Source organism: Rhinolophus ferrumequinum, chromosome 13 (assembly GCF_004115265.2).
Source record: "Rhinolophus ferrumequinum isolate MPI-CBG mRhiFer1 chromosome 13, mRhiFer1_v1.p, whole genome shotgun sequence".
Classification (NCBI taxonomy): domain Eukaryota; kingdom Metazoa; phylum Chordata; class Mammalia; order Chiroptera; family Rhinolophidae; genus Rhinolophus; species Rhinolophus ferrumequinum.
In genome coordinates this window covers 21,140,721-21,152,802 of record NC_046296.1, presented here as the reverse complement: position 1 = coordinate 21,152,802, position 12,082 = coordinate 21,140,721, and the positions used below count along the sequence as shown (strand labels likewise).

Genomic DNA, 12,082 nt, shown 5'->3' with positions numbered 1-12,082 from the left:
TTTATTGTTTTTCCTTTCATGGTGGATTCACAATCCATCTGCAACTGATTCTCTTTAAGTAAGCATTGAGATTCATTTTTTCATTTTATTGAGAAATAGTTGACACGCAAGCATCACTGTATAAGATTAAGGCAAAGAGCTTGATGGTTTGATTTACATATGTTATGAACGTCAATATTTTTTCACATCAAATTGACCCAGCACCATTTATGAAAAAGTCCTTCCTTTCCCCACTGCACTGCCACCTTTGTCATAAATCAGGTGGCTGTACGGGTGAAGATGTGTTTCCGCCTTCTCTCTTCTGTTCCATTTGTCTTTATGTCTATCTTTGCGTCAATACCATGCTGACTTAAGTTCCATATTATTAAGTCTTGACATCCTTACTTTTCTGGCTTTGATCTTCTCCTTCAAGATAAACTTGGCTATATTTGGCCCTTTGCATTTCAGTCTAAATTTTAGAATCAATTTTTCAACTTCCATATGCACATCATACACCCTTGATTTGGATTGTGTTGAATCTGTAGATCAATTTGGGAGTATTACATATTTACAATACAGAATTCCAATTATGAACATATTTCTTCTCTCCATTTAATTAGACCTTTATTTCTGTCAGTAGTATTTTTATAGTTTTCAATGTAGTGGTCTTGCATAGCTTTCATTGATTTGTTCCTAAGTACTGATGTTTGACAATTTATTTTTAAACTATGACTACATGAGAAAAGCAGTGATTCTTAGTGGGAGGTAATTTTGCTCCCAGGACACCTTTGGCAATGTTTGGCGACATTTTTTTGGTTGTCACACTGGGGATGGGGCTACTGACATCTAGTGGGTAAAAGCCAGTGATGCTGCTAAACATCCTACAATGCCCAGAAATCTCCCACAACAAGGAATTACCCAGCCCAAAATGTCAATAATACATTACATACGTATTTTATGGATTTTTGTATTTCCTGTGGCATAGTGATCTACAGTGACATTTTTATCATATTAAAGTTATTCTTTATTACTGGGGTGTGAATATACTTGACATCTTCAGAAGTTCATTAAAAGGATGTTGTAACTATTGGGAGATAATTCTCCATGGGTTTTGTGTTTCTGTACATCTTCCGAGCAAACGGCATTGACAGTTTTGTTCAAGGATGTTTGAATAACAGGCAGCTTTGGAAAGAAGGACAGAGACTCCCTGTAGAGAGATTTGGAGATGTCTCTCCCTAGAGGTATTCCAAGGTAGCAAAGCTGGAGACCTCGGCCTTATCTCCCTGGAGAAGACTTGCTTACATTTCAGGGTAGACAAGATAAAACCTCTCTCTGGATGGAAGGGCAGTGTTGTTAGCGATCTCCTTATAAGATTAGGAGATTACTAGGTTCACTGTTCTTCAGCTATGACACAGATCACTGTGTGCCCGGTATCCACCTGGACCTGCCCCTACACTGCCCCCATGGGGCTTGGAGGCTAAAGGGAACCTAGGTTGCCCGCTGTACTGTGAGTAACAAACTGTCTAAGTCTATTTGGGCTTGTTGTCTCCTTACCGGCTGAATCTATAGAAGTGTGTTAAGATGATCTAACAGCAGCAGTAATCTCTGCTGCTTAGTGAGTGTTTGACAGTGACCCATTAGCAAGGCCTATCTCCAATGTAGGAAGGGGAAGACGCACCGCTAATGTCGTAGGTGTGTTTTCTCTAGTGATGATGTAGTTTAGATACGGCAAAATTGTGTCTCAATCAAAGGTTTCAAAGACCTGCCCTTTAGGTAGATGGGTTTGAGGTGCTGGCCTGAGACACACAGAGGAGCCAACAGCCACCATGCCACTGTCTATCTTCAAATTCACAACTTAGTTGTACTCTGATCAAAGGCCTACCTGGGTCTACCAGGCTGCCGAAGGAACAATACAAGGCTTAGTTTGATCCCACTCAATATTTGAAACTTATTTTCTGGAGGCTGGGTCCCAGTTCTGCTCTTGGGGTCCTGGGTCCCCTACAATGACTGGATCTTTGTTACTTAATGAGGTTCAGCATGCCTGCTCCTTTCCTCCTTCTTGATTTTTTTTTTAAGCATTATTCTCAGCCATTTAATTTATTGAAAGGAGATGCTGCTGTGGTTCTTGATTTAGCAGCAACCGTTCTTTTGTTTACATAGTTATGGTTTTATTTGTTGTTTTGCTCTATACTGGAAACATAAATAAAGTTTTCTACATTATTTTCATTCAAGGGTTATGGTATAGTTTCTTTGTTTGTAGTGATGTGCACATTGTCTTTCTAGGATGTGTCTCCTCACCACAGAAAAAAGAGCGCTTCTGGTTCTTCTCAGCATGAGTGGTAATATTAGGGGTAAATCTTACTGAGGAGCCAATCTTACTGAGGGCATAAAAGACATTGTAAATGAGATCCAAGTACTTAGGCACCAGGGGCTTCTTTCTCAGATTCACAAAAGCAGTCCTCCACCACTGAACTCCATCCTCTCAGGGGGCTCAATGAAGGCTAACCAGTCTGATGCGTGTGTAGGCAATAGTCCCATGGACTGGCACTTATAAACAGCCAATGCCAAACCCATGAGGTTCCCAATGAGATACACCAAACCCTGAAGAAACTTCTGGCTTGAACTTTCTAGCATCTTGAAAGTGGCTGAAATGGCCATAAGTGCCTGAATGGGTCGCCAAGCCATCATACACACCATCATAGTAGGGAAGATGGAGATAGTATTGCCTGCCATGTACATGATGAAGAGGTTCATCAGAATCTGTTTGAGGGGACCCAAAGCGATGTCCCAGCAGCGCTTCTCCACCAGGATCCGGTCTGTCTCTTGTACGCTGGTATCAGGCACTTGCTTGTCCAAGTACCCAACTGGGTACAGCGAGTCTCCCTGGCCACCGCCCCGGTCACTTCGGCCCCTGCTGCCTCCTCCAGGCCCGCTCAGCTCAATGGCCCACTTGAAGCGCCGGCCTCGGTTGGCCACCAGGCTCCCCTGGGCCGTCATGGCAAGGGCCACCTACCAAAGCAGCAAAGCTCCTCACTCTAAGGTGTAGCCGAGGCTCTCTCCCCCAGGCGTCCGCGACTTCCCCTTTCCTCCTTCTTGCATGAGTTTTCTCAGACCTCTGGTGGACCATTCCCACCAACTTTCCAAAGCTACCCAGACTTGCCTGAAACTAGCAGGGGCCATAGCCTCAGTTTGAGCTAAAAGCCCCTACACAAAAATACAGTAGAAGATGGGCTACCACTTAAAAATACAGTAGAAGATGGGTAACTCTCACCCTGTACTATTTGCAGCTGCAGTGATTTTGTGATTACTAACTTAACTACAGCCACTTCAGACCTGGAGTCTTTTTGAAAACAAGTGAGGCCATGTGGATTCCTATAATCCGAGCTAATTCTCATAATGATGGTTCAACTTCACAAGGCACGTATATGAGCTTCAAGACAGCAACTGGATAGGTACAAGCTAGAAGAAGAGCAAATGTTTAAAAAAGTCAACAATCTTGAAGGAAAAATACCTTTCTCGGCAGCGACCATGCTTCTGAGTCAGATGAGGGGTAAAGGTGGGGCGGGGCACACATCGGGAGGCAGTGATCTGCAAATGCCTTGTCATTTGACTGCCAAACTATGCTGCAGCTTATATTGATATCATGCAAATTATTGACTGCCCTGTGGTCACATCAGGTTGTTCTTCTGGTTGAGCTACAGCAGCTCATGGTTACCAAAGCAGGTTTTGGAGAAGAAAGAAAAGATGTTCCCCTTTCGAAGCATAGAAAAGGGAAAATAGCAAATGCAGCTGCTTGTTTTTCGCTATAGTTCCTGTAGAATATTAGACTACCTCCGGTTGGGGAATAGTCTTTGCTCACTATGTCTGTCTGTTAGGCCAAAATAGAGTTCTGAGATTTTACTATCTAGAAGTGAGATACAGTGGACAATAGCTCTTTCCAAACACCAGTGAAGTTCACTGAATGACGATTATTACAGTATCCAAAGGTTGTGCTAATCTCAGGCATGTGACTCATCAGCAGCCATACTGCGCCTTAAATTCCTTAGCATCCTAGGCCGGAAGTGAAACAAGCTGTGTTGCGACCTTCTCCGGAGACAGTTATCTGCTGGCTCAGGTTTGAGGAGATAGGGAGAGGGGACATCAAGTGCCAATAAAGGTAGTTCTGTCGCTACCATTGGGCCCAGGAAGGGGCTGTCCCAAAACAGACCTGTCTTCCTGTCTTTCTCTTTCTCACTGTTTTTTCCCTCACTCTCAATTTAGCCGATTGGAAAAACAGGTTTTCTTCAAGAGAATCCCTTATCATGGAGAAAATAAAATGGAACAAGCATTGCTAAGAGAGTCACTTGAAAATGGAGTCAAGAGGCCATTGAAGAAGTGGGGCTTATGCACGTCTCATGTCTCAGCTCTTGGAACTATTGTTAAGTTCCTGAACTGTTGCTAAACACAGCTCACTGCCAAACACAAACATCCTGGATCAATGATTGCTACAAGGATAAATGTGGACTTTACTTCCTCCTCATCATGGTGACCAGCCCATCTGCATTCTTCTCCGTAAAAGGAACAAATCCATTTCAACAGCCAGCACCCTCATTTACATACTAGGTCTAACCAATCCTAACTGACCTAGCCGTATGCTTCATTTACTAGGAGGGCCGTAATGAGAACAGCCTGTATGGTTTTGCTCTTTATAAACGCTGCCTTTCTTTGTTGCCTTTGGAGCACAATTTAGGTTGCTACCTGAATCTGTGTCCTGGATTGCAATCCCTCTTTGTTCAAATACATGCTTTTTATTTTTTATTACAGCCTATGTATTTTTTGTTAACACCGTCTTGTAAATCTTTCTTTTTTTTATTTTTATTTTTTTTTTCCAGCAAACGTAATACACTGCTGTGACTTGTGATTGTGATGCCCTGTTATATAACCTCAGGAATCATTGGGTTCTAACAGTCCCCAAATCGGTTTGTGCCTAAAGCAGCACTAAGTGCCTGACAAAAAGATGGAGAGAAAGAAGAGATAGAGAACTGATGTTCTTTTTATAACAAACCTTATAGAACTATTTGCCTCTTAAAACTATGTGTATTTGTAACTTTGATAAAAATAAAAGCTATTAATATATTTTTAAAATTTTCGAAGATGGGCTGAATAGAATTAATGAACTTATAAGATTAACTCTAAGGATTCTCTCAAACTCAGCCAAAGGACTAAAACAAAAAATCAGTAATGAAAGAAAGGTTAAGTGACATGGAGAATAAAGTCAAATGTTCTTACAGCATCAAATAGAAATTCCAGAACAAAAGAATGGAGATAATGGAAGAAAGATAACATCACAGAAGAACGTTTCTGAGTTTGGAAAAGATTCAAGCCTTCAGAGTGAACAGACCGAAGAGTGCAAGGCAGGACTAGTGAAACAGGTCCCACTCCTAAACACATTCTTTAAGGGAAAGAGGACATCTTAAATTTTTCTGGTGAGAAAAACTAGATTACCTACAAAGGAACAAGAATCAGTTTGACATCAGAGTTTTCTCTGTTACCAGTGGATTCTAGGAGACAATGGAGAAATATCTTGAAGGATGGTGTCAAAGTTAATTTCCTTTAGAACCCACAGACATGGCATTTATATAATTAGGTGATAGCAAATACTATTGATTGGGGAAGGGAGTGATTTGTTAGAACTTTTATTATTGAATTTTAATTTTATTTGACTGTGATCAGAAAAAAAGCCAACACTAATGTAGAGCTTACAATGAGCCAAGAAGTCTTCAAAAAATTTTATATATATTAAATCATTTAATCCTTATATCACCTATGAGGTAAGTATCATTATTCCCATACTACAAGTGAGAAAACTGAGGCACAGAAAAGATAAGTGGCATTCTTAAGGTCACCAGCCAACAAATGGTAGAGCTGGGATTCAAACCCTATTTTCATTTTGAAATTTAATGAGGTTTTCTTTGCTAATAAATATTTTGTCAATGTTTAGTAGATGATTGAAAACAGGTGCTTTCTCTGTAGAATATTGAGTTCAGTCCATAATTCTATTAATTCTACCTCCTGAATAATGTTATTCAGATTACTTCTGTTTTTTGGTTTGTTTCATCTATGAAAGATATAGCAGAGGCTGTTTAAAATTTATTTCTGCTTTATTTTATAAAACTTAAAAAAATAGTTTCTTCTTTTACCTCTTAGATGCTATATTTTTTTCTTATGTTCCAGAATTTTTTCATACTTCTACATACTTTTTTATGCTTACTCATCTTTGAACGTTAAAGTTTTATCCACACTTTGCATTTGTTCCCAAACAGGATGAGCTCATTCTTCTTGGCTCCCAACTTGTCTATTTGGATGCTATTAGGATCTTCTTCTCATATCTTAGGCTGCAGGATTGGTTACCTTCCAGCAGCCTAAAAGGATTGTGGAGGGAGCCAACTGGCAAGGAATGTCACCCCTGCAAGATTTCTTCTCAATGTTTTACGAAGCCACTGTCCCAAGGGGCCGAAGGTTATCTGACTTTTGTTCTCATGCCCTTCATGGCCAGCAGCCAGACTGGATGTTTGACATCCTCAGTATCAAAGAGGAGCTTGTAAATCAGGGTAAAAACTCCCCTTCTTTACGTGCCATGGGCCATTTCAATGGGTATTGAGAAGGAAAATGCAGAAGTCTGGGCTAACCACCCACTTTTAACTGAAAGTGTTCTTGGTTAGCTATTGCTCCATAAAATAACACCCCCATTTTGAGGTAGTCACATGTTATTGTTATCTGTCATGATTCTGGTGATTGACTCGGCTCAGCTTGGTGGTTCTCACTCAGGATCTCTCACCTGACTGCCGTGAGACAGGGACGGATGCTGGAATTATCTCAAAGGCTTCCTCATTTACATGTCTGGCAGTGGCATTGGAAAGTTCAAACATCTGGAGCTAAAACAGCCGGGGCTTCTCTGACTCTATCTTCAGGTGGTCTACCATGTGGTCTCTGCAGCATGCTGGCTTCAGGCTGCTGAATTTATTATTACATGGCTGCTCAGGGCTCCAGCGGCCTATGTTCTGAGGCAGAGAACTAGATCGAAGCTGTACCACTTTTTAAGACCCAGTCTTGAAAGTCATATAGATTTACTTTTGTTGGGCAGTCACAGAAGCCCACCCAAGAAGCCCACTCAGATTCAAAGAGAGGGGGTACAGAGCTGCCATCTCTTGCCCTGGGCTAGGGGGCAGGGTTTTTAAAAGAGCATGTGAGACTGAATATACTGTTACAACCAATTTTGAAAATTACAATGGGAGTTTAATACAATTTAGTTGAATTAATAAATGATTGTATACCATCAATAGTAATACCAATTGATACCTACTCTACGTAAGTATCTACCTCATAGAGCTGTTTTGAGGGTTAACTGATTAAAATTGTATATCTAATGCACTTAGAATACCAACTGGCACATTGTAAGTGCTTATACAAATGTTAGCTATAGTCTACAGTTAAGGAAAATTAGAAATCAATAACTGTATTGTTAATTAACTATTCAAATTTCAGTTGTCCATTCTGCTATTCTTTTTTTTCCCAACCTTCTTGGTTTACCTCATTTTGATGGAACACACCATTTGAAAGCTTCTTAAGAAAAGGTATATGGAAGATAAAATTTTTTAAATCTTGCTTGTCTGAATATATCTTTATTTGCTCCTACATTTGACCAATAGTTTGGATTGGTCTGAAACTTTATGTTGGAAATAATTTTCCCTCAGAATTATAAAGGCATTATTCCATTGTCTTCCAGTTTCATGTGTTGCTACAGAGAGATCTGATGCCATTCTGGTCCTTGATCCTTTATATGAAACCTCATCTTTCTCTCTGGGTGCTTGTAAGATCATCTGTGTGTCTTCAGTCTTCCGAAATTTTATCATGATGTTCCTTGTTCTGTTTTTGTCCATTGTGCTGGGCTCAGCAAGCACTTTCAATGTGGAAACACATGTCCTTTATTTCTAAAAATATATAATTGAATTATTTAGTTGATTTCTTCTCCTCTGTTTCCCAAAAGTCCTGGACTGGATTTTTAATTTTCTCATCCTTTCATGCCTCTTTCTCTTCTTTTTGCATTTTGTCTATATATTCTAGGATATTTCGTCAACTTTGTCTTCCTACCACTCTACTGAGTTTTTCATTTTTGCTATCACATTTTTAGTTTAAAAGAGCTATGTTTGGTTTTCTGAGTGTTCATTTTTTGGAGAATCTATTCTATTTTTATTCTGTTTTATTTCTCAAGGGAGATCAGTAATAGATTGTTCAAAGTTCTTTTTCTCTCCATATATGGTCTTTTTCCCCCAAGTTTCTTTTTTTTTTTCTGTTCTACATTTCATGTCATATTCTTCCTTTAAATTCTGATGTCCTTCAGTTGTCCGCTCTTATCTAAGAGTGCCAGATTTAGCAAAACAAAATAAAACAATAGAATACTTAGTTAAATTTAAATTTTAGATAAACATTTTTTAGCATAAATGTGTCCCATGCAATATTTAGGACATAGTTATAATATATAAGTATTTTATACCTTAGTAAAAATTTATTTTTTGTTTATCTGAAATTTTAATTTAATGAAGTGCCCTATATTTTACTGTACAACCCTAAGAGAGATCTAAAATGCTGCCTGCAAATTTCATACGTGTGTATATGTGGGTGGGGCTTGACTAAAGTGAGTCCACGAAAGGGTTCCTCCAGTTTCATTCAGTAAGATGATAGTCTCTTTAGATCCTTACTCCTCCCCAAAGAAGAGTACAATATTCCAAACTCCCCATCTTAGCTGCCAGTATTCTAGTAGCCAAGTGAAGAAAACTGAGCTGCTCAATATTTATCATATTAAGTTTCATATAGATCTTCAATTTCAGTATAGTTCCCCTATCCTCATGTGGTAGATTAAAGGTGGTGGCAATTTTCTTTGTGAGTCCCCCCCAGTCAGGAATAGAACCTAATTGTCCTTCCCTTGAACCTAGGCTGGCGTTAGTATTAGGTCGGTGTAAAAGTAATTGCGGTTTTTGCAATTATTTTTAACCTTTTAAATCGTAATTGCTTTTGCACCAACCCAATAATTTGCATGACCTATAGGATGCAATAGAAATAACATTCAGGGGCTTCCAAGCCTAGATAATAAGAAAATCTGTAAATTCTTCCTGGATCTCTTGGAGTATCCTTTGTGGAATCCCTGCGCCTTCATGTAGGAAATCTGACTATGTGGAGAGTGTCATGTGGAGGGAAGACGCATAGGAGGTCTGACAATTAAGTTTGTGAACTTGTTGCAACACTGTTGCTAACCTTTTTTGCTATCAGAGAGATTATTCAATCTGAATTTGTACCAACTGGACAAACAGTTAACCAAGTTTACTATTTGTAAGTGCTGAAAAGACTGCGTGAAAAAGTTAGAGGACCTGAACTTTTCGCTAACAATTCATGGCTCTTGCATCATGACAATGCACCAGCTCACATGGCACTGTCTGTGAGGGAGTTTTTACCCAGTAAACAAATCACCGTATTGGAACACCCTCCCTACTCACCTGACCTGGCCCCCAATGACTTCTTTCTTTCCCCAAAGATAAAGGAAATACTGAAAGGAAGACATTTTGATGACATTCAGGACATCAAGGGTAATATGATGACAGCTCTGATGGCCATTCCAGAAAAAGAATTCCAAAATTGCTTTGAAGGGTGGACTAGGCGCTGGCGTCAGTGCATCGCTTCTCAAGGAAAGTTCTTCGAAGGTGACCGCAGTGATATTCAGCAATGAGGTGTGCAGCACTTTTTCTAGGATGAATTCGCGAACTGAATTGTCTGACTTCGTAGGTGCTCTGGTGGACAGTGCCTGCTGAGACCAGCCTTCCAGCTATCCTTGCCAGTATATCACATGCTGGACATGTGAGTGAATCCTCCAGACTGGCCTCTCTGCCAGCTGAATACCACCAAGTGACCTTTGTTGATACTACATGGAACAGAACAATTGCCGAGGCAAGCCCTGTCCAAATTCATACCCACAAAATCATGAGACATAATACAATGGTCATTGTTTTAAGTCACCAAGTTTGGGGATAGTTTGTTAGGCAGCCTTCGATAACCAGAACATCTTAACCACACCTGGAATGTCCCATGCCAGAGATCCTCTGCTTTATCCCCTCCAGAGGATGTTTCCAATCTTCTGCCCAAGTTGGGGAGAAGCAGTACCAGCTGTGCAGTGTGGGAAGGGGTGGAGGAGTCTGATGGCTTCCTGTACAGACTTACAAAAAAATCCTCCTGTTTTTACTACATACCCACTTTCAGAAGTACCTGGTGTAGCAAATTCCTGGGTATCCTGAGATATTCTACAATATCGTGTTACTTCTCACCTTTCCCTACTCCTGTCTTAGGAGTCAGTTTTCTCAAGTCTGCGAAGTCCATTATCACCTGTCTAACTACTTTCCCGTTTCCAAAGTTTTGTTATTATTTTCCTCTCTTTTCCCCTTGTCCTTATGAAATTAAAAACAAAACAAAACAAAACTACTATTGTTTTAGGTGGATCTCCAAAGGGAGCTGAAGCAAATACATGTGTTAATTCTGCTGTCTTTAATTTAAGGCCTCCTTTGAGTCTTTCATTTCAACAGTTATATTAATTTTTAAAACACCCCGTCTTAGATCCGGTTCCTGGAAGCAGAGCCTGAGATAGGGATTCTTGTGTAAGTACCTTGGCGAGGGAATATTCTCAGGAGAAACCTGTAAGTGAGAGAAATAGGGTAGTGCACAGGAGGAAGTAGAGCAAAGATGTGGTTTCTGCTGAGATTTAGCCTCACCGTAAGCCAGTGGGAGATCTGGAATACGAAGGGTATCACAGGTTTATCCCTGGCCTTTTGTACCCCATTAATGTTAGCTTCTGACTGTGGCTTCCCAACCTGGTCTAGTAAGTGATCTTGTCAAGGTGCTAACAGCATTTGCTCCATTCCTCACCTTTTTTTTTTTTTTAAGGTAGCTAATTTGTTATTTTTAAAGGGATGCAATAGTCTCTCTGATCTCTCTGAGGAGATGAATTGTCTGTATTTCACTCTTTTTTTCTGTTTGTCTTGTTAATTTTGTTTTCTCCTTAGTTCAATACACTGAAGTGCAGAAACTAAGTTTTCAAGCACGAGAAAAGCAGGTCTAGAATCCACATCAGTTTGAACCTTGCTTTTAACTTTGTCATCCCACCTCCTTTAGCTACATCTGAATGAAATCACTTAATGCTACCCCTCCTGCTTTAAAGATGCGAATAGCCACTTGGATTTTGGTCTGTTGGATAGCAAACACACTTCCCAAAGCTACCTACCCTTTGTTAAATAAAATCGGAATTTGCCTGTAGACTCCACGGATTCATTCTGCAAGCATTCCCTGAGCACCTACTGTGTGCCAGAAATAGTACTGGGCACGGGTGCAAAGACCACCCAGACTCAGTTGGTGCCTTCAGGAGGCTTGTGTCAGGGAGACAGATAGGAACACGTTAAACTGTATTAGAAGGGCGAGTGCTGCGCAGAGCACCCAGTAGCTGCTGATGAGCACCAAACCCTGGTAATTTAACAGGTGAAAGCAGAAAGATCCGGGGTTCCTGCTAACTCCTATCCCCAAAGGTTTCCCCAAGGAAAGGGAACTCGGTTTTCCTCTAGGGAGATGTGGAACTATTAGGAACTCTTTGGAATGCATGTTTTAACGCGCAAGAGGGAAACGAAATGAGCCACTCTGATTTGACTTTCCCCTTTTCGGGCCGGTTTAGGCGTGAACCCAGATGTTGACCGAGTAGGTGCAGTTTCCCCAGGAGGAAGATTTGACTCGCCGCGGGACTCCGGACTCCAGCGCCGAGCTGGGCACGGCGGGCGCACAGCGGGACGGGAGAGACCCGGGGGCTGGGACCTACGGTACGGGGATTGGGGCGCCCAGGCCCTCGAAAAGTGGACAGTGCAGGGGCCCGGACTCCGCGGGACAGGAGCGGGCTGGCCGGTGCGTGATCGGACGCCGGGAGAGCGGGACTGGCCGCCGCCCAGGGGGCAGGCACGTGCCCTGTGCAGCCCCCGGCCCGGGGGCGAGGCGGTCCGGGGCCCCGCTCCAGGTGCGCTCTGCTCGGGAGGATTTTCCG

The 12,082-nt window shown here is 41.3% G+C and overlaps 1 protein-coding gene across 1 annotated transcript; it reads right to left on the bottom strand.

The window, feature by feature from the left end:
- Nucleotides 1-2,060: 2,060 nt before the first annotated feature.
- Nucleotides 2,061-3,031, bottom strand: LOC117033110 (ER membrane protein complex subunit 4-like). Its single transcript, XM_033125071.1, has one exon. It carries the CDS (start codon nucleotides 2,974-2,976, stop codon nucleotides 2,425-2,427), a length of 552 nt encoding a protein of 183 aa, XP_032980962.1. The 5' UTR covers nucleotides 2,977-3,031; the 3' UTR covers nucleotides 2,061-2,424.
- Between the last annotated feature and the right edge of the window lie 9,051 nt (nucleotides 3,032-12,082).

Coding starts and splice junctions, on each gene's coding strand:
- LOC117033110 (XM_033125071.1), bottom strand. CDS start 2,976: ATGACGGCCCAGGGGAGCCTGGTGGCCAACCGAGGCCGGCGCTTCAAG.